The sequence below is a fragment of the Sinocyclocheilus grahami genome, unplaced genomic scaffold, assembly GCF_001515645.1.
Source record: "Sinocyclocheilus grahami isolate Dianchi unplaced genomic scaffold, SAMN03320097.WGS_v1.1 scaffold240.1, whole genome shotgun sequence".
Taxonomy (NCBI): domain Eukaryota; kingdom Metazoa; phylum Chordata; class Actinopteri; order Cypriniformes; family Cyprinidae; genus Sinocyclocheilus; species Sinocyclocheilus grahami.
In genome coordinates this window covers 1091046-1114471 of record NW_015505419.1, presented here as the reverse complement: position 1 = coordinate 1114471, position 23426 = coordinate 1091046, and the positions used below count along the sequence as shown (strand labels likewise).

At 37.2% G+C, this 23426-nt stretch overlaps 2 protein-coding genes across 2 annotated transcripts in view; one reads left to right on the top strand and one right to left on the bottom strand.

The window, feature by feature from the left end:
• The first annotated feature begins 101 nt into the window (after positions 1-101).
• Positions 102-18237, top strand: LOC107597888 (E3 ubiquitin-protein ligase pellino homolog 1-like). Its single transcript, XM_016289088.1, has 7 exons — positions 102-426; positions 6804-6997; positions 10886-11015; positions 11362-11463; positions 12684-12905; positions 16027-16215; positions 17420-18237. Exons 2-7 carry the CDS (start codon positions 6825-6827, stop codon positions 18035-18037), a joined length of 1434 nt encoding a protein of 477 aa, XP_016144574.1. The 5' UTR covers positions 102-426; positions 6804-6824; the 3' UTR covers positions 18038-18237.
• Positions 18238-21586: 3349 nt separating this feature from the next.
• Positions 21587-23426, bottom strand: part of LOC107597907 (ras-related protein Rab-1A-like) — a 9438-nt gene continuing 7598 nt past the window's right edge. The window contains exon 4 of the mRNA XM_016289112.1: positions 21587-22475. Within this exon, the coding sequence (XP_016144598.1) occupies positions 22281-22475 (195 nt within the window). The 3' untranslated portion in view covers positions 21587-22280. The remainder of the gene's footprint in view (positions 22476-23426) is intronic.

The following is a 23426-nucleotide window of genomic DNA, read 5'->3' as shown; positions in this document are numbered from 1 at the left end:
TGGCAAAGGCTTGGCTCGTGAATATTAATAAGCCCACTACCATATTAGGATTCGTAACTTCACATCCGGGGGCGGGGCTTACGCGTGTTGTGGCACCCTGACCAACCGCAGAGGCGCATGATGTGGGCGAGGGCAAAACCCGTCCACGGATTTCTTTAACGGCGGAGAACTGCGAGCGAGAGATGGGCGTGACAACGGAGTGTCTGGACTAGACTGAAAAACACTCTTCTCGTGGATTAAGATCCGCGCTGTCTTCTGTGTAATTGATGACAACGGAGTGTGGCAATGCAAACCACACGACGTGATGCGCGTGCCATCCAGTTTAACACCGCGAGCGAGGAATTAACAGCACGACGCCCTATTTTAAGGCCACACGGGGATTGACAAACCAAGGATATTCAAGGCAGGGGTCTGTAACATCATCAGGTGCGTATTTGGATAGTTTTTGCTTGGCGTGCTTGTCCACCGAAATATGTTCCTCTTTTTATTATCACAGTGCGGAGTGCTATGTAGATGCGTGTGTTCTTGTGTAGTTATTTATTTTCTGTGCAAATCATTTGTAATTTAGATTTTTTTATATATATAAAGTGTTTCATTTAAATTATAGCCTACTATGTGTAATAAATACAATTATTAATTAATTAATTAATTAATTTCCCCAGAAATCCCTTGTGTACTTCCCAGGCCTCATATAGGCAGCGTGAGATTGCTTAGTATAAATAAGAGCATCTCAATTATATTGTTCTAGTGGGACAGAATTGCAGTGATGATTCTGGTGAATACCAAATAGGTCCGGTTTTCACATATGTAATGTGCATTTTGAACAATATTTACCGACGGATTAAATACAAATGTGACACTTACATGCTGACGCCTTATAAATCAACTGTTAAAAAGTGTTGCCCGACTTTCATATTTCATCTATAGTAGCTAAATGTCTCGCGTGCGTGCGTGTATTTCCTGGGGGAATCGGTATTGTATGATTACGTCGCAAAATTCGAATTAGACATCGATTTATATAATTCGGATTTTAGAATTCGAATCTTTGCATTCAGCTGTTCTGCTGTTTTGAGACGCAATCCGCTGCAATCTGTCGTCTGAGAGCACGGGCTGGTCCACGGGTCATGCTGGCTCGAGGAAATGAGCAGAATGTTAGTTTCTGATGTGTACAATAATCTCGGACGTTTATAGAACAGATCATGAAAAAACGACTTTCACAGGGCATATTGTAAACCTAAATTGCACAACAGTGTGGTGAAGTTACATCACAAAATGTTGAGTGAACATTCAAAATAATGTAATTTGGTTTATTATTTCTATAATTAGTAATTTGGATAGTTTGTTCATTTCAGTTGTTCTTAATTGCTGAGCTAGTCCTGCTATCTGTTTACAACTTGTTTGAATAACTACAAAATTAAAAAAGCATTAGTAACACACCCCAAAAAAAAAAAAAAAGAACAATCATGAATGGTTACGGTATGTTTGTCTTATACACATTTAGTATTTGTTCATGTCGGGGTGAATAATCAATCTGAAGACCATCTATCCATTTACTTGTCTGACAACATATTTAACGTTAATTAATATATGTATTAAGAAAAGAGGCTGTGATTTAGATGTCTCATTCGACTGCATGTGATGATGTGTATATGGATAGGGAGTAGTCATGCAACAGCAAAAATAGAAGTCTTAATAATTATTTAGATTTCCAGTAAATATCTTTAAAACAATATACTGCAAATTTACTGGAGAAGGATAATGACCCAAGAGGTCTCATTAAAATCTAGACATAATATATTTGGCTTGTCAAGGAAATCTATCTGGTTTTAAGGAAAACAAGACGGTGATTAAGAAAATGATTGTTTTGCATTGTGGACAAAGTCTGAGAGGAGAAAAGTCTCAATTGTTTTTATATTAAGAGGGATGATTGTTCATGTTGAACAAAACATAACATCATTCAAAAAAACAGTTCTGTCTTATTACTTATTAATGTCTTAAAACGAGAAAAATATTTAAGTAAAAAATGAATGCTTACTGGCAGACTCTTTGCACGAATGAGGATTTATACTTCGAGAATGAGACGTTACTAAGGATGGGAAAGTGCTATTTAGTTTTACATGATCTAAATTTGCTTGTGTTGTAGAATAATTATTACAGTTTATTGTGCACTGCTAATGTTTTTTTGAAGTAATATTCTGAGTAGGGCCATTATGCTTGAAGTTTACACATTTGTAATATTCCTGTTCATTCATCTTATTTATGTATTCATTGCCATGGTTTTCTTTATGTGCTGCATAGTATTTCCCCTTGTCAGTGTTAATTCAGGGTTCATTCTTGATCGGCATGCTGAAAAAACTTCATAATTATTTATTAAATCGAATTATAAACAAAATGTCTTTGCAATGTCACATAATGTGACCCATATACTGGTTCGCTGACATGCATCTGTGAATGCTGATGTGCTGTTAAAACAGGAAGAGTGTAAATGATAGAGCTCCTGCGGAGGTCCCTGCCTCTGAAGGTCACTATCAAGTTTCACAATCACCATACCTCTAACAGGGAGACCTTGTCAACGTGTTCTCGCACTTTCTCTCATTCCCTGCCTTTGGTGGCTGCTGCTCTTTCCACTGCTCACCCAGACAGGAGCAGCGGGGTCAGACAGCACTGTAGGACACTCACTCCATCATGAGTCGCACACACACACACACACACACACACACTGCAGACCACAGCTTCACTGCAACAGACAACAGCCATGACGGCCATTCAACAAGCTGCAGCTGACTACACACTTACACTGACAGAGATAATGACATTATACGGTACAGTGAGCAACACTGTTATAGATGGTGTTTTCGCATTAATTATGCAACATAAACCATTGTTGCACTGGTGCAGACCGCAGTCTATGGCAGATCTTAGCTACTCAGCTCACCAAAACAGATAAATGGTGTTATCCTGTTAAAAGAGAATATAATAGATAACATGATGCTAATGTAGAACATAGTGTACTGGTTACAAGAAATTTGCATTCTGGTTTAGTGGACAAATATTACATTCATTTAGCCTTATGGTTTACAAGGTGACAATCAACAAATTTGTAAAGTACTAAAAGACAGAAAATAAATTGCATTTGTTGATGTTTTTAAAAGAAACATTTGTATTTAGAAATGATGTATTCAATTGATCAAAAGTGACATTTATAAAGTTACAAAAGATTTCTATTTTAACAAAAAAAAAGTTTCTTGAGGAGAAAATCGGTATATTAGAATGATTTCTGAAGGATCATGTGACACTAAAGAGTGAAGTAATGGCTGCTGAAAATTCAGCTTTGCATCACAGGAGTAAACTACATTTGAAAATATATTCAAATAGAAAACAGTTATGTTCAAATCTATTATTATTTCACAATGTTACAGTTTTTACTGTATTTTGGATAAAATAAATACAGCCTTAGTGGGCATTAAAGACTATATAGCAGAGTTACAGATATAAAACATTGACCAAAAGTAACTCTGTGGACATTTTAAACAATATCTAATAGTTATTGCAAACTATAGCTAATACATAAGTGTTAACATACAATGAGTCAGTCATTATTGCAAAATAAAACCTTGACAGAATGTACAAAAAAAAGTTTTGCAATAATAACATACTGACAGTACACTGAGAAAATGTTAACCTAAAAATGTTTTGTATGTGGTAACATCTAAATGAATGATTTTATTCAAGTCAAAATTATTATTTAACATCACTGAATCAACCTAAATACATAAGGTTACACCAACAAACCCAAAGGGTTAGATCAGGTAAAAACAATTCCTTAAACTGAAATTGGCAGGTTACTACTTTTTGCCACTTGCCAAATATACATCAAATCTTAATTTATGTTAAAACAATTGTATTACATGAGAAGAGAGACGGCTGAGAAACATCATACCAGCTGTGTAGGAAATTGCTTGTTATACAAATATATTTAACCCCAGATTGCTGCCATTGACCAATCAGAAGGAAGTATTCCAGAGAGCCATGCAATCATAAACAATAACAGACCATTGTAGACAATATGAATACATAATAGTATATAATTGCATTTATGAGATGCCATCACTTTGAGCTTACTCCAGCAGACAATATACTATTAGTGCAAACTACATTCTGCTACCTATACAAATGCACTTTGCTACAGGAAGCCAAATTTGTGAAAGCATAACACCAATACTATTGTTTGCAGACAGAACAACAATGCAAACAGAAATTTTGCAGCCGTACGAGCATTCAAGATGTGCATTGCACAAAAATGCAGCTCTGACAAAACTGCGAAATAGCTAATGATCTGCTGAAAAGCAGATATATATTTTGAAGAATTAAGTTTGGCGAGCCTGGCCTCGAGTAAAGCCTCATAAGTTATTCGTGAGATCATTTCCTCGTGCGTGTATATTTAGAACCCACTTCATCTGGCTCCTGATAGAGATGGATGAGGCAGACTTGCTCTCTGTCTACCCCGCTCACACTCATTCGCCCGGTCTCACACGCCGCATTCGCTCACCCCGATACAGAGGCAGCAGAGAGGATTGTGGGAATGAGGAGAGAAGGTGACGGGAGATGACACAGTAAAATCAGACCAGAGAGAGGACGTGGTGATCCGAGAAGTGGAGATGAAGGGAATAAAGAGGAAGATATTAGAGGTACCTACACTGTGGGACTCCAGTCTTTTAATAAAGGCACCAGAAGCCAATGAATTATTGATAAGCTGCCCAATAATGTGTGGAGAACAGTTCGAGCTCAGAGACGGTCACTTGTCATTTTATTATACAATAAGCCACTATACACTAAGGCTGTTGTGTCTAGAAAGATCTCATTCCATGATGTGCATCTTGTCCTCACCACCCCTCCATATTCCTGCATTCCTGTTGCTCTTCCTTTCCCATATTTCTCTCGTTCCTCCCCCAGGTTGTGGGCTGATTAGAAAGTACGTGGCATAGAACAGGCAATCCATCACCCTACCAAATCTCAGCACACACACACACACACACACACACAATCTCTTCGTAATAGTGCTTGTTCATCCCTAGTAATCTTCTGTTATCTACAATGTGCTGTTTTGTAAGCACTCTATATGTATTACACCTCTACATACCCTTCTCCATCCCGCTGGCCCTCCCTGCTCCTCTCACCTCCATCACCTGCACCACCATGCTATTTCTATTTTTGTCCTCTCTCAATTTCCCTCCCTCTCCTTACTCACCCTCTCAGCCTCCAGTCCACCTCTCACCATTGCACACCCACAGTCATGCAGTGCCATAATAGCGCAGCGATTGGCTCATCTGAGCTGTCCGTCATCTCTAAACCAGTCAGCTTCCTGTGGGTTTGCACTCGGTTCAGATTAATTTGCTGCATAAAGGAGCCTGGAAGAAGTAAATGGACATATAACCAGTTGCTGCTAATGTTTTTGCACTACAAAGGTTTTACGTATATTTTTTACATATTTTTTTTTACGTGTTAATTTAGTTGATCATTATAAATGCAGTTATCATTTAAAAATGGTAGAATCTGCAAGATGCTTATCATTTAAAAAATAAAAGGGATTTAGTGTGTTTAGTGAACTGTCGAAAAAATCTGTTATGACACTTCCTCAACAAGACAATACTTAGGACCATGTGATATTTCAGCTTTTCTTTTTTAATAAATCTGCAAAAATGTCAACAATTCTGTGTTTTTCTGTCAATATGGGGTGCTGTGTGTACATTAATGAGGGAAAAAAATGAACTTAAATGATTTTAGCAAATGGCTGCATTATAACAAAGAGTGAAAAATTTAAGGGGGTCTGAATACTTTCCGTACCCACTGTATATATATTTGGTAGATAGGTGTATATATAACTAAAATAAAGCTGAAATAAAATTAAATATAAATATTAGATGAAAAGTAATTTTAAGTATTAAATTACTAAAATTGAAATAAAAATAAATGAAAGCTAAGCAGAAATATTTTTAAAAAGAAAAAACATATATTAAAAGTTGTCAAACAAACGGCTAAAGCACATAACAAAATGACAAAATCTAAAATAAAAATGAAAACTTAAAATATAAAAAATTTAATTAAAAACGACTAATAAATATTATAATAGCATATACATAATACTAAAATAACATTGATCCCAGTGAAATAACACATCATAGAGGATGGATGGATGGATGGACGGACAGATAGATTCACAGGCATGAAGATAGATAGATAGATAGATAGATAGATAGATAGATTTTCCCCTAAATAACACACATTAAGTACTCAGAGTAATGACAACAGCAATTTATCTGACAGTCAGTATCGAACCTTTGAAATGCCACTGCTGTGACTGTGTTCCATTAAGTCTGTATGAAAAACAACAATGAAGTCCTTTGCATTGGAGCACTTGACTGTGTGTTTGCAGAGAGGTTGTTATTCTCCTGGGATTGGTTAAATCTCCTGTTCCCGACAGGTTGTCAATTGATGGTTGGCTGCTTGTTGACTTCAAAACACTGCAGAGACAGCCACACGATCTCAGGCTGTCCTCACAGGATCAGCTGTTACAGAAATACATAACAGCTGATCCGTGATTCGTCTGTTATTGTTTTTACAGGTGGAGTAACCAAAATTGGGGGGGGTTGAGATACAGATAAAAAATCATACTGTTTTTCCATTTCCTCTCCCTGTAGTGCTTATTAAATAAAGTTGTCGTGTCACTGTGAGAAAACAAGCAAATGTGCTGATCAACAATGTCAAGCTCACATTCGTCCCCTCACTCTCTCTCTCTCTTATAGCTGTGAGTCGTTCTTCTGGATATGGTTTTGGAAGGGAGCTCCGAAGCTCTTTGCCCTCCTCCGTCCCTGGAGCTGCGCCCATCATGCAACAAGAACCAGCCGTCTCCTCCTCTGGGCTCAGGATCTCAGTCCCATGATGCTCTCTGCCCTGAGGACAAGGAGCCCATCAAGTACGGGGAGCTGATTGTACTTGGGTAAGAATACGTCCATCCCTGAGGGAATTATATTAATATTAAAGTTATGGTTAAGCTCCTTACATTTCTATAGTTCCGATTAGCTCTTTCTTTCATAATAGCGCAACAGAACTTATAGAATAGTTCACAAAAATCTTCGTATATATATATATATATATATATATATATATATATATATATATATATATACACACACGGAAAAAAATATATGGTAAAAATATACAATTTAAAATATTTTTTCTATTTGAATATATTTTCAAATGTAATTTATTTTTGTGATACAAAGCTGAATTTTCAGTCATTACTTCAGTCTTTAGTGTCACATGATCCTTCAGAAATCATTCTAACATGCTGATTTGTTGCTCAAGAAACATTTCTTATTATTATCAATGTTGAAAAATAATTGTGCTGCTATTTTTGTTCAAAAAAAAAAGTCAGTAAAGAGACAGTCCAATAAATATTAAAATGCACATTGCTAGTACAGCAACAATGTATTAATTAATAAGAATGAATAACAATCCATTACTATGTCATGATCTGTAAAGCCGGTAAACTTTGTAACTTTGATGATATGCACAAGGATAAGGGAAAAGGAGAAAAAAAACAGTGGTTTATCCACCTATTTCTTCAACGCGGAAGTAAGCCTATGGGTGAAACTTTCGGTTCATTAGCCGCTGTAGGTAAATAACAACATACAGTAAACGGTAAAACTGTTTGCACTACAATCCAGTGTGTTCATAATTAAGATAATACATTAAAATAATATAAGACAAGACACACCAACTTTCAATATCAAGCAGCAAAACGAACTGTTTTGTTCAGCTAAAAATAGCTGGACGGAGTGGACTCAAATGAGACCGGAAGCCAGACCCATAGAATTTACAAATGGCCGCGGCCATTTTTACGACAAGAAAAGGTGGCTAAAACGGATAGTTCCGGTCCTTGATTCTGATTGGCGAGCCATGTTCGAAGCTGTTGTAAATTACTCTACAAACATACGCCTTTGTTTACGTTTGTCTGTTGTTATTAATATCATTACACTTTATTTGTATAATAAATATCTATAATTTTGACCCATGCAAGGTTTTTAATTTATTTTTTAAATATACGTACAATTTTTGGCTATTTCTACAAATATACCCCAGCCCCATGAAGCCTTATTGCTTTATTAGACAATTCAACAACAACAAAAAAATGTATTTAAGTGCTTTACCAAAAATACAAGCTTCTCTTTTGGGCTTTAAATCTCTGTAATGTCTTGTCTTAGACTTCCACTGTAAGTGCATTCAAATCTTAATTAATCAAAATGATTCATATTGTGCCAAAAAAAATGTTGATAAAGCTTTTCAGCCTAGAACATTCATTATTGCAAAGAAAGGGAATCATACAATTATTCCAAAAGAGATGTCACAAATTAAGTATTTAATGGATTGAATCTGAACATATTGGTTATGAATAAACAAAACCTTTGACATCAGCAGCACTGAGTTTATCATCATTCAGGTTGAACTGTTCCCACACACAATGGAACTGTACGATACTGTCTCCGATTCGTGAAAACCCATTTATCTAAATTACAGCTCCTCCACTCAGCCAGCGTTTCGCCGAATGCAGGAGTTCAGTGGGAGTTCAAGGGTAAAATTACCCTCAAATAAATATGACTTCAATTAACATCTTTTCTCGCAGATGAATGAACACCACATCATCCTGGTGTACCTGCGACTGGTTTTTCCTGACTTATCTTTAGATTTCAGCTGCGGATGCAAAACACTTCATTTGACTGCCAACAAAGATGTCATTCAAATCACACAGTCATGGAGCAGAGCAGAGCGATGAGTGTTTCCAGTGCCAGGAGGGCAGGAGGGTTTAACCCTTGAGCTACAAGAAGTGGAAAAGAGAAAGCACATAATGGTGTTTGTATCACTCACAAAAGTGTTCATTTCTTTTCCATTTCGCACTACTATTAAAGAATACAATCAAATATATGTTCAAAATAATAATGTCTTAAGTAAACTAATTTTTTTTGTTTTGTCAACAGATTAAATTGATCAGAAGTGTCAGTAAAGACTTGCATAGTTAAAAAACTAATTAAAAAAAGGCTGTTTTTATTCATGTGACCCTGGACCACAAAACCAGTCTTAAGTGTAAATTTTTCAAAATTGAGATGTATAAATCATCTGAAAGCTGAAAAAATAAGCTTTCCATTGATGTATGGTTTGTTAGGATGGGACAATATTTGGCCGAGATACAACTATATGAAAATCAGGAATCCGAGGGTGCAAAAAAATCTAAATATTGAGAAAATCACCTTTAAAGTTATCCAAATGAAGTTCTTAGCAATGCATATTGCTAATCAAAAATGAAGTTTTGATATATTTACGGTAGGAAATTTACAAAATATCTTCATGGAACATGATCTTTACTTAATATCCTAATGATTTTGGGCATAAAAGACAAATCTATAATTTTGACCCCGTACAATGTATTTTTGGCTATTGCTACAAATATACCCCCGCGACTTAAGACTGGTTTAGTGCTCCAGGGTCACAAATGGTTACTGTATTTTTAGGGCAACAGTAAATGCTGTTCTTTTGAGCTTTCTATCTATCAAAGAATCCTTAAAAACATATCACATTTTCCAGAGAAATATTAAGCAGCACAACTGTTTTCAACATTGATAATAATAAATGTTAACTTGAGCAACAAATCGGCATATTAGAATGATTTCTGAACGATCATGGGACAGTGAATAATACCTGCTGAAAATGATATCCAAAACAGTATAACCAAAAACATAATTTGACAACTTAAATTTGCACAGACAATTGAGTGAATTAGTCTGTCACACATTGACATTGTTGTGTTATTCTGCACATTATCAGCAATTAAAATGATATTTTTGGAGACTAAGGGCCGGATTTACTGAATAGGGAACATTAGCGTGAGACTACAATCCCACAAAAGTGGCAATGGGAGTGGAAAATTCAATGGGTGATCTACTGTACCCAAAATTAATGTTCCCAGACGCAGCCAGATAATTTCCATAATGACCAATGCAATCTATAGTGCAACGTCACAAACAAACAGAGCTGATGATAACAACGCAGGTTCACGACTTGGGTTACGACTCGCTTTTTTGGGTTCAAGATTCATTTAAATTACTCTCTTCCCATAAATGTTTGCTTCTGAAAAGGAAACTCCTGCAAATGCATATGCAATAAGTTTAGCCGCAGAAATAACAGCCCACGCCTTTTCATCACTATTTTTCACTGCATGTCTTTAGTAAATCCTGACGGTAGTTCTTTTAATGCCAAAAAAGGGTTTACGTTGACACAAGCTGTTGGTAAATGTGGCCCAAAATATTCTAGTTCAGTCAGAGTAAAATAGACAAAAATGAGCTAATTTAAAGGACGTTTTCCTCACTACATGCTACAACAGAAATAAAAAAAACGGTAAAAATGAAGACTGCCTCACAGTGAGATGAAAGGAGATGGAGAGAGCTCATTTAAGTGTCTGGACTATTGATCGTTGTCGAGATGAATTATAAGATGGCTTCGCCTCCTCATTGATAGGCTCTGAGAGGCCTGCATTAGCCATTTTGTGGAGGGCTCATGACTCCTGTCATAGTATCGACAGAGAGATAGATGAATGCCATTTAATTATTTTCAAGTACACGCCAATGCTCTTAAGTGAAAACAAGTATTGCCTAGTTTTTGTCATCCCCAAGACAACAGTCTGTCCTCGATCTGTCAGCTCTATCAAAATCAGTCAGTGGGTGAGGTGCTGCTTCTAAATTAAGCCCCGAATGTGTTTTTGATTAATTAATTCTCTATTGTTCAAAGCATTTGCTAAGCTCAGATTGGACTGTTGTGGTTTTGTTACACGCAGGCATAATGGTTCGCTGGCTAGCGGGGACAAGGGCCGCAGGAGAAGTCGGCTGGCCCTTTACAAACGGCCCAAAGCCAACGGTGTCAAACCTGATGTCATCCACAACGTCTCCACGCCTCTGGTGTCTAAGGTGACAGCATTTGCTTAAAGTTGAAAATATAAATGGTAATGCCTTAATGCTAATGCTTGATAGGACCAGATACGTTATCTAAAACAGTTTTTTTCATGGCTTCCAAAAGATGTGAAATCTCTTCCAACATAAGTGTCCTCTTGACCCACCCACTAAATTCTGTAAGAGTCATTGCATAACATTGCAACCGACCGAGTGTTTTGCCAATCTATTGCATAAGGTTAGGGAACCTGAAAGTACCTTATGTTCCTCTGACTTGTTAAGGGATGAATGATGCAACAAAGACTATTAGTCAAAGAGTTGTATATATATGTGTGTGTGTGTGTGTGTATGTGTGTGTTTGCAGGCCCTAAGCAACAAAAGCCAGCACAGCATATCCTACACACTGTCCCGGAGTCATTCTGTTATAGTGGAATATACACATGACCCCAACACTGACATGTTTCAGGTGAGCAAAGTATCATATGAGAAGAAGAGAGGATTCATTCATTTAACTGCCTGTTTAAATCTTCTTATTGAGTTCATTAAACATGCAAATTAATTTAAATGTATTTATTATCCTGTCTTAGTGGTTAATGTCTTTATCTATATTTCTTGGCCTCAATTATGTCAAATATATGGTCATTTCACCCACAAAAGAACATTTTGTCATTTATTCACCCTCATGCCATTCTAAACCTAAATAACTTTCTCTCTTCCTTCCTTGAGACACAAAAGAAAGCATTTTCAATAATGCACTGGTTAGTGATGCATCAGTATTAAAAATCTGGCTGATAACAATAAGCTGGTCATTTATGGCTAATACAATAAGTGGTTGATGTTAGAATTATACATTATTTTGTCTTTAAATAAATAAATAAACAAACCTCCCCAAAACGATCAATATTTATTTAGGCAGCGAAACATTATAGAGCATGAAAGATTTGCTGAATATTAAGTTTAACTGTGTTGCTGAATTATTAGCAATAATAAATATTACATTTAAGTAAGCATTATGATGGCTAAAGCATCAGTAATCAAAGTGTAAAAATAGGTTGAAATGAGCATGCACAATTACATAAAATATTGATTGATACCAATAAATAAAAATAAATAAAAAATCCGATTATAGTCAGTATGGTATAAACACTACCATTCAAAAGTTTAGGGTCAGTATAAGTCTCTTATACTCACCAAGTCTGCATTTATTTGATCAAAAATACAGTAAAAACAGTAATATTGTAAAATACGACGAATTTAAATATTTTACAGTGTCATTTACAATGCTGTTGAAAATCTTGAAAACAGCTTTTTAGTATTCTCTGGTGAATAGAAAGTTGAAAAGAACAGCATTTATTTGAAACCGAAATCTTTTGTAACATTATAAATGTCACTTTTGATCAATTTAATGTATCATTTCGGAATAAACATTTTAATATCTTTCAAAACAAAAAAACCTACTGACTCCAAACTTTTGAACGGTAGTCTATATACTGTGCATCCGTGGAATTACAGTGAATGGGGAGTGAGCAACCAGTACATTATTAAACCTATTTTGTTTATCTCTCATGAAAGAATGAAAGTCATACGGGTTTTAAACAACATGAGGAGTAATTAATAAAAATGATCCCTTTTGAGTGAACTTCTGCTTGAATATCTCACTTACTCTGGTTGTTAATGTGTCTTTAGATTGGCCGTTCCACAGAGAGCATGATAGACTTTGTGGTGACAGACACAGCGAGCAGCGGAGGTGGAGGACAAGGACAGGGGGGCGCAAATGGAGAGGGAGGACAGTCGGCCCAGAGCACCATCTCCCGCTACGCTTGCCGCATCATGTGTGAGCGTAGCGCTCCCTACACAGCACGAATATATGCAGCGGGCTTTGACTCTTCCAAAAACATCTTCCTCGGGGTGAGTCATAACAGGCTATTGAGTCACAGCTGCGTTTACTAATGCAGAATCTTTGCCAAAGTACAGAAGAAGACAACACAGGATTATTTACACTGACATCAAAAAAGCAACACAGTAGAAGAGGACACATTACAGTATTTTCCTGCTGTTTTGCCTGTTAAAGTTTGTTTGTGTTGCCTTAACAGGCAAAAAGAATGTCAAGTAAAATTTCAGCCTAGTGGTTTGTTTATTGGATATCGTTTGTTGTGAATTATGGAAAGATGAATAAGTTTGGGGAATGCCATGAGCCAGATCTGAACTTGCATTGCCCAACAAGCACCAAGGCTTTACTCCCTAGCATGTGCAGTAACTTGTATGCAGCTGCTCCATTCTGAATAGGTGGATTTAATCATTAAAACAAAGAATCTAACTAGATTTGTACATTTTTTTGAAAAATGTGAGTGGTTCTTTCCTGTGAAGAAGTTACAGATGCTGTAAAACCAATATAAATATCAATATACAAAATGTTAATATATTAGATAGAATTCAATAAAATTAATAATAAGAAAAACCATTACTAATAATTGAGCACCAATAATAATTAAGCACCAAATCAGCATATTGATATAATGATTTCTGAAGGATCATGTGACACTGAAGACTGGAGTAATGATGCTGAAAATTCAGCATTGCATCACATGAATAAATTACATTTTAAAATATATTTGAATAGAAAACACTTTGTTAAATTGTAATAATATTTCATAATATTACTGTTAATTGTAATAATATTTACAATATTATTATTATTTTACTGTATTTTTGATCAAATATATACAGCCTTGGTGAGCGTAAGAGACTTCTTTGGAAAAAAAAAAACTTTTACATAAAATACACTTTTGGCAGCCGGTGTGTAATAAGAATTAATACATTAAAATATTAATTTAAAAATTTTGATTTGTAGACCTGGAAAGTTATGGAAATAAATAAATATCTTAAGAAGTTATTGAAAAATCATGGACATTTCTGTAGTGAATATACATTTTTCTAGTTTTCAATCTGTTCAGAGACACGTTTGATTGCTTAGAAAAGTATAGCACACCTCTCCTCAGCAGGCATGAGTTGAATATCATTGCTGTTTACAGTACATACCGCGTTTGATGAGTTACTTAGTGTAAAGGCTTTGTTTATACAGCTTTGTCGCATTAGCAAACACCACTAATTACATACAGTAGATCTATATTTACAACATTAATAGATACATTTTACATCACAGACTGATATTAACATCAGCGTAAACATACTCAGTGTAGCTCACTCTGACATGAGCTATGCAAAACATTTTCAGGGGGACAAAGGTTCTGCTTGTTCATTCAGAAGCAAAAGGTGAATGCAGATAAGACCATCATTCAGTGAAACGAGAACATAAAATATGATACAAAAAAACATGCTGATTCTAGAGATGCATATCATTCATAGAAAACAGCAGGCACAATACAGAGCTTTAATCTTCCTGCTGTCACCGACCGAGATGCTTAAAGGGATAGTTCACCCAAAAAAAAAAATTCTGTCATTAATTACTCACCCTCGTATTGTTCGAAACCCGTAAGACCTTCGTTCATCTTCGGAACACAATTTAAGATATTTTTGATGAAATATAAGGGCTCTCTGACCCTCCCATAGACAGCAAGGTAACTACCACGTTCAAGGTCCAGAAAAGTACCAAGATGATCGACAAAGTAGTCCGTGTGACATCAGTGGTTCAACTGTAAAGTTACGAAGCTACGATAATAAATTTTTGCGCAAAGAAAACAAAAATAACGACTTTATTCCACATTTTCATCTCTACTGCACCACTTGTGGATGCGCGTTCACAACAGTACCATGACGCGAGCATGTGGCGGTGATGACGTCATTTTCTTTGCGCAAATAAGTATTCTCGTAGCTTCGTAAGTTTACAGTTGAACCACTGATGTCACACGGACTACTTTGTCGATCATCTTGTTACTTTTCTGGACCTTGACCGTGGTAATTACCTTGCTGTCTATGGGAGGGTCAGAGAGCCCTCAGATTTCATCAAAAATATCTTCAATTGTGTTCCGAAGATGAACGAAGGTCTTACGGGTTTGGAACAACACGAGGGTGAGTAATTAATGACAGAATTTTCAATTTTGGGAAAACTCATTTCGCTTCATTTTACATCGCTACTCACATTTAATGCGCTTGATTAAATGATCAACTCTTTCAAATCATGTGCATTTGACTTAAAGTGATAGTTCACTCAAAAATTAAAATTCTATAATTATTAACTTACCTTAATGTTGTTCCAAATCTGTATGAAATCCGTCTTTCTCTTTGCAGAACTTTTTTTTATTGCAGAACAATAATAGTCTAATGTATTTTTGAGTCTATTGACTTTCACTGTATGGACAAATATGACATGAGGGTGAGTAAATGGTGACAGAATTAAAGTTTTTGGGAGAACTATCCCTTTAATTGTTGAGGAGATGTGGATTTCTGCCCTTTATACATCATTTTTCATACACTAAGCAATGGAAGTAGACTTTGAATGGAACACTACTATTTGTACTCTTTTATTCCAAGCCTTTTCAAATAGTGACTTTAATATTGGCTTTGACCTTGATAGTAGCTAACTCAATAGTGGAGATCTATGCTTCTCAAAAAAAACACGGACACCTGGAGGACAGTAATGGTTCAGTAGCCGGCAGTGATGCATGACATATCAACACACAGCTATGGCCTCGTACAAATGTCCTTGACAGACTCTCTGCCCACCACTGTTCTGTGGAGGAGGAAAGAGAACGAGAGAGAAAGAATGGATACTGTATTCTAGTCGGGTATAAATATTTCAGACTCTCACTGTATAATGCAGCTCCAAGTAGTAGGTGTGTTGTGTAAGAGCTAGTAGCTATAAACGGAAAGCCTATGGTGTCTGTCTGTGCATTATAATCCTCTAAGCTCAGTTAGTCAGTGATTTATTATATAACACACTACATACGTGTACATTAAAAGAGAACCCATATTATTCTGACAGTAAGCCACGACACGTTTCGATTTCGCTTTGAGTTCATCTCGATATTGTAGAGATTAGTAAAATCCTCTTGATGTGCTTGATTTCCAGGAGCGAGCTGCTAAATGGAGGACCTCAGATGGTTTGATGGATGGACTAACAACCAATGGGGTGCTGGTGATGCACCCAGCAGGGGAGTTTGTATCTGAACCCGCTCCAGGGGTGTGGAGGGAGATCTCAGTATGTGGGAATGTTTTTGCCCTCCGAGAGACACGGTCCGCCCAGCAGAGAGGAAAACTGGTGAGAATTTGCTTTAATCTCGGTAATGAACCGCCAGTAAAAATGTTTCAGAGGTACACTGCAGACTTCTGGCTTCTCTATGGACATCTGCGGTCGAAAGATAAAATTGCTCATTTCTTCACTGGCCACATCGCACAGGAAATTGAATTTAGTGAATTATATTTCACAGAAGTTCAACACTGATAGTGTTCTACCAGCATGGTTGACAAAAGTGAATTTATTAAATATGATAAAATACACTAATGTTCAAAAGTTGTGGGTCAGAAGGTTTTTTTTTTAAAGAAATTAATGCTTTTATTTAGCAAGGAAGCATAAAATTGATCAACAGTGGCAATAAAGATGTTTATAATATTATAAAACATTTCTGTTTCAAATAAATGCTGTTTTTTGTACTTTCTATTTAATAAATAATCTTGAAAAATCCACAAAAATATTAAGCAGCACAACTCTTTTCAACACTGATAATAAGTAATGTTTCTTGAGCACCAAATCAGCATATCAGAATGATTTCTGAAGGATCATGTGACACTGAAGACTGGAGTAATGATGCTTTGCCATCACATACATATATTAAAATATATTTAAAATGGAAAACTGTTTTCATTGTAGTAATATTTCAAAATATTACTGTTTTTGCTCTATTTTTAATCACATAAATGTAGCCTTGGTGAGCATAAGAGCGTAAAAAATCTTATTGACCCCACACTTTTGAACAGTAGTGTATATAAACCAAATCCAAAATTGTTTAAGTGCCATTTGAAAGATCTAACTATCTTTCTGTTCACAAGGCCTGTTCTTCAAGGCTTTCAAAACTTTTAAACCAGGTATAAAAAAATGGGCTAAAAAAGTTCTAGTTACGTCACTGTCAACTTATTATAGTTCTACTTTCGTTCATAAACATTTTAATTGGACTGCATTTTCAACATTTTCAATTAAGATCTATTAAATGTAAGATGACGTTTATTTGACTAGCTGAGTGTGGCTCTATCATCTGCTAAATAGCACAAATTATGAAATGAGTTGGATATTATGGCAAGTTTCAGGCTTAAAAGGTCACTTCACCCACAAATGTAATTTCTGTCATTATTTATTCACCCTCATGTCAATCCAAACCTGTATGACTTACTTTTTTCTGTGGAACCCAATAGAAGACATATTGCAGAATGTCCTGAGTGATTTCATGTGTGTGTTTTTTATCCGACAGGTAGAGAACGAGTCAAATATGCTGCAGGATGGCTCTCTCATCGATCTCTGCGGGGCCACTCTGCTTTGGCGGACGCCTAGCGGTCTTCGTCACACCCCGACTCTCAAACAGCTCGAGTCTCTACGCCAGGAACTAAACGCCGCCCGTCCCCAGTGTCCCGTGGGTTTCAACACGCTCGCCTTCCCCAGCCTAGCACAGCGCGCCACCATCGACAAGAAACAGCCCTGGGTCTATATGAACTGCGGCCATGTGCACGGCTACCACAACTGGGGGTTTCGTAAAGAGAAAGCGGGATCGTCTGCGGTGGCGTTAAGCGGGGGTGGAGGCACAGCTCCAGCTACCACAGGAGAGCGAGAGTGTCCCATGTGCAGAGGGGTGGGCCCCTACGTGCCCCTCTGGCTCGGGTTTGAAGGGGGCCTGTATCTGGACGCGGGGCCCCCCACACATGCGTTCTGCCCCTGCGGTCACGTGTGCTCAGAAAAGACAGTGCAAGGCTGGAGTCAGATCCCACTGCCGCACGGAACGCATGCCTTCCACGCTGCTTGTCCTTTCTGTGGAACGTGGCTGACTGGGGAACAAGGCCACATCAAACTCATCTTCCAAGGGCCCGTCGACTGAGAGGAACAGCTGCCGTGTGGAAAGTGAGATGTTGAGACTGAATAACAGAAACAGAGATACTGTGGAGGGCGCAAAATTAAAAAGGACACAAAATTAAGAGCTTGTGAATAAGGCAAGGATGACATAAAAAGGGAATCAATTTTGTTATGTGATGCAGAATGTGTAAATAAAAGTGATGAAATAAAAGTTGAAAAACATGAGCGCTGTGTGTAAAAAGAAGTGAGTGGAAATTGCATACATTTGCATTTGTAAGAGCTTCATTTACATAATGTGTAATGTTGACAAAGCAACTGCAGTCAGCTTTCAGCAATGGAGCAAAATGTATTTGTCACATTTCACCACTAAGACTTTTTGCATTGTGGCGTTTGGCAAAAAAAAAACAAATGGGCAAAGCACGTTTTCTCTTTAATTTAGTCCAGACATTTGATTCTGCCATTATTCTAAATTTAGAACGATTTTTAAAACTATATCTGTATCGTTAACATTATAGTTATTCTTGGTGTGAACGTAATTGTCCTGATTGCAATAGGCCTACAATTGTTTTATTTAAAACGGGGGGAAAATCAAGGGAAAAAAGCAAACAAAAAAAAAATTCTTGTCAAATAATCCTAAAAAATAGGCATATCCTTGTTTCTTTCTTTCGATTGTGGTGTGAAATTTGACCAAGGCGTGTATTTGACAGTGAGATTCACCTAATCACCAATGCAAAATTGTGAAATGCAAAAAGACGAAGACAAAACTATCAACCAGCTCTCAGTCAGAATAACAAGAGTTTAAATTTAGCATCCACGTGTGTGTGTGATGCTGCATGAGCTACACAGGAATGCTCAGATCTCTTTACATTTTCAGGGTCTCAGTTTAGTGATTTTGATGAGCTGGCACAGTGAGAAATTAGAGAGAGATGCAGCATCCGCTCCTATCTCCTCTTCTCTCTCTCTATCTCAGGGGAGTCGGAGCAGAACGGGACGATCCTGCATACTGACTGCAGTTACTCTGACTGGCTATAAATAACTCAAGGTCATTGGCTCAGCCCTTCTACACATGTAGGAGCCTCCAAATGTGTCTGTTCAGAGACAAAAACAAGCGCACGAGACATAGTAAATCAACAGGTCAAATATTATATCAAATGGTTTCTATTTATGGTGTTTATAGTCAGTCATCCGATAGGAGTAAAATAAACAGATAAAGGCATAATGTCTTGCATACCTCAGTCTACTACTGGACACAGGCACTGATTTTAATACAAAATGGATATCAATGTATTACCCCACCATATCCTTAATGTAAAATATGCTATAATAAATATGCATTATCGTTTGTTGGGATGCTAATAGGGCACTAGGTGGAGACGAATCTGCACACAGGGAAGAGGAGGATTCATGTGACCTTCACTCTGCTATCACATGGTACATGGTAGCTTAAAGACCTACTTTATGGCTTGCTTATATCTAAAGTAAATGTTAAAAAAATGGAGATCATAGGTCTGTATGAAAGTGTTTTTGTTGTTAATTAAAAATATTCTGGAATAAAATAAAAATATTAGATGAAAACCTACACTTAAATGAAAATCAAAAATGATAAAGCTAACTAGAAATACATGCAGAAAATTAGAATTAAAAAAGATCTGAAGATTTCTGAAAAAAAAAAATTCTATATACATTAACTTTTTCCCATGCCCCATCTCCCCCAATTTAAAATGGTTATTCAATATAAACAATATTAAAATAACAATAGTATAGTTTACTCATTACTATAATGGGTACAGATGTTTTACTGTGTAATTATCATTATTCTAAATAATGATTCTCATTCCATTCTACATTATACTGTAACAGAGTAATGAGAATCATCCAGTTCAGACAAAATGATTTTTATTTTTAAAAGTGACAAATATTTTGTAATTACGATTCAACTTTCACAAGTCATCAATTTTCCAGCTAACACAGGAAGTGATACTTGCCTCACCACCCACACAATATTTCACTCGACACAACAAAAAAGCAAGCAGGAAGTCATCTTTAAGTCTCATGTTGATCATTTTATTATATATATTTATAATATGTACAGAGAAGAGAAAACAAAATCAAACCCAGCTATGAAACAGCACCGGGGTGAGCAAGCAAAGAGGGATAGAGAAAGAGTGTGTATATTAGACAGGGAAACTACTAAAGAGGTGCTTGCCATTTTACCATCGCCGTGTCTTAATTCAAAAAATGAGATGTGCAAATGACATGGGTAAAAAGTAAAAAGACGAAAAGCATAAGAATGCTCCATCACATTCCTAAGTAACCACCCCCCCACCCTTCATCTTTCCGATAACCCCACACATTACCACAAAATTCATATATCAAAAGACAGCAGACGTTCCGAGAAAACAATGACCCTTCCGAACGCATCCCAAAAAAAGCACCTGTTTAGTGTGTGAATGAGTGCAGGTTTAAATGAGACTTGATTTTCACACAGACGTAACACGGGATCCACGATGGACCGGTTTTAAAATCAAAGGAATATTCCAAAATGCAGTTGCCCCTTGCCTGTCCCTCCTTCCCAGTCATTGCACACGCACCCATAACCCTGCTACTGCTCCCTCCATCCCAACGCTACCAGTTCACTTAGAAAACAGTACAAGCAAATCCAGCACGCAATATTAGTGACAAGTATGTGCGGTTACGTTAGCATTAGCAGATGTTAGTGGTGTAAAAACTAGATTACACTGGCTCAGTGAGCGAAAGTGATCTAATATCACGATGGCGAGACTAGTTCAGATCAAGTGATGCACTAATACTAATGAAGTTCACAAACTCTACGTTTTCTAGATCCACGTTGTACATAATAAAACACTCATCAGACCAATTATTTGCATTTTGTTTTTTTTTTGTTGTTGTTGAAAATGCTGATAAGACCGAGTTGCAACCATGTGGAGAAGAGTGCAGGATCCATATAAACCTCTTTGATCACCGAAGGCAACATCTAAATGAGCTTCTAGACCTTTAAAGATCCATCTGTAGGTAGATTTGAAGGTGTATGAATATTTCTCATTAAAGAACATGGGAGGTCATATCCGGTCTCCTGCGCTGGACCAGTCAATCCCAATATTCCTAGATGTAAAACACAATATTCCCACACAAACACACAGCACACTAAACCGGATCCATGGAACTACCACGCTGATTTCATCTGTGGCAAAATTAAGGCCCCTCACAAATATGTAAATATATTTACCGTATGTAAATAAATACAAAGCGCGCACACAATGCATGATGGACCGTTTTTGGCAGCAGCGACGACTACGGATTGGAAGTCTGGCTCAATAAAATGGTAAAACGACACCAAATTATAGATCGGAGGTTTCAAACCAAAGCCACAAAACTGCTGACCGCAGCATGATACAACCTCGACGTGTCAAGATGGTGTTCGTGCATTCATTTTGACCCTGTGATGGCCGAACACTCAAAGGTAGCAGAGGTCATTGAGGTAATAGAGGGAACAGTAGCTTTCATCGGCCTAAAGCCTAGACCCCCAAAATCCAGATTATGAACAAAAAACATCCATATCCGCCTCTTCCCTGACCAGACTATATCAATGACAGCAGTAAGCCTTTGTACAAGCCTTCATTAGAAAAACAAAAACCTACAGAAAAAAAAAATTAACAAATCAGTCTTAAAAATCACCATAATAACAATAATATACTAGTAGGATGAGAACAAGTATAGAATATTGCCGACTTTGTATGCAGTTGACTTCCTGTCGATTCAGCCCCAGAAGCCATGCTTTCGCCCACAAAACCTCATTCAAGTGACGGCGTGTGAGAGAATTAGAAATACTAGAGAGACGGGTTAACGTTCTTAACGCAACCTCGCTAGTTGTTTAAAAGGAGGATTTGAGAATCGCCCCTAGATCTGCTCTTGTTTGTTTCTATACATGAACATATGACTGTACTAAAGCTCCATCCTGGACTTTAAGTACAGAAGGCGGGGTTATGGATGTGGGTGGGGTTATTAATGTGCACAGGGAGGAAAAAGGGGTGAGGTGTCATACACAAAAGGAAAGGCTAAGGAGAATAAAAACAAGAAGACTATGGTGTCATAAATGAAGCCGTAAGGCTGTTAAACGTTGGCTCTTAATGCAGTGGTTCCTCCCGTGAGAATGATGCTTTTTTTTTTGGTGTGTGTGAGAAAATTCGTTTTGAAAATGAGGGAAAGGGATGGTTGTGTGTGTATGTGTGTGTGCACGCTCAGGCTCTTCAACAGCAGCCGCCGCCAGACTGCCGCACAGGAGTGCTCTCGATCTTCAGGTTGGGCTTGTCTCCTCCGGTTGTTGCTCCAGGGCCCATGCGCTTCTTGATCTCAGCAGCCATAGTCATGAAGGCCTGCTCCACATTTGTGGCATTCTTAGCGCTCGTCTCAAGGAAGGGGATTGCTAAAGAGTCAGCAAATTCCTTTAAAGTAAAAAGAAATCAGAGTGAGGCACTTCAAAATGTTTTTTTTTTGCCCAACCTTATGTCTAAGGCCCCCGTCCACACGGAGACGTGTTTAGCTGTATACGCATACATTTTGTATCGTATAGGCGTTTCGTCCACACGGATCCGGCGTTTTGGGAGAGTGAAACCGATATTTTTTGAAACCGGGTCCCAGAGTGGATAAATCTGAAAACGCCACCCTTGCATTTTCGTGTGGACAGCGAATCCGTATATTTTCTGAAACGATGACGTCATCAGCCCCACGTCTCGCCCCTAGTCAGACACCACTACGTCACATAACCGCAACAAAAACATGAACAAACACTGAACGATTGTCTTTTTATTAACTAACATTAACACAGATTAATAAATGTATTGTTCCATGTTCATTTGTATACCGCGCGGAAGGTTTATGCGCATAGTCCAAGTATTCTTCTGTTTTTAGTGCATCTCTGTGGCAGAATTATAGAGCCACATACTGGTCTGGCATGTATACTACATCGTTTTGGGTCGGTTTTGTGGTTTCGTGTGGACGCAGATATTTCTTGAGACGAGGGGAAAAAAAAGATCAGATAGGGAAAGCTCTGTGTCAAAAAGCTTTATCGACTGTATTCAAGACTCAAGTAACTGAAAAAGGTCATTTTCTTACACAATTACATGTTAATAAAGATTTTTGTCAGATTTGTTTGTCCTGAAGAAATTTGAACGGTTCATCATGCCTGTTCAGAATTTCACATCATAAAGCTATGATCACATTTACTGTTGTTCTGTGAATTTTTGTTGTTGAAATCCAGTTATCCATGCAATCTGGAATTTTGCATGAGGAAGAAATACTTCTTGCAGATTTCGCATTGGATTTAAAGTTTATTTTTGGAGATTTTTGCCTTTATTTCAATAGGATAGTGTAGAGGAGACAGGAAGCGATGTGGG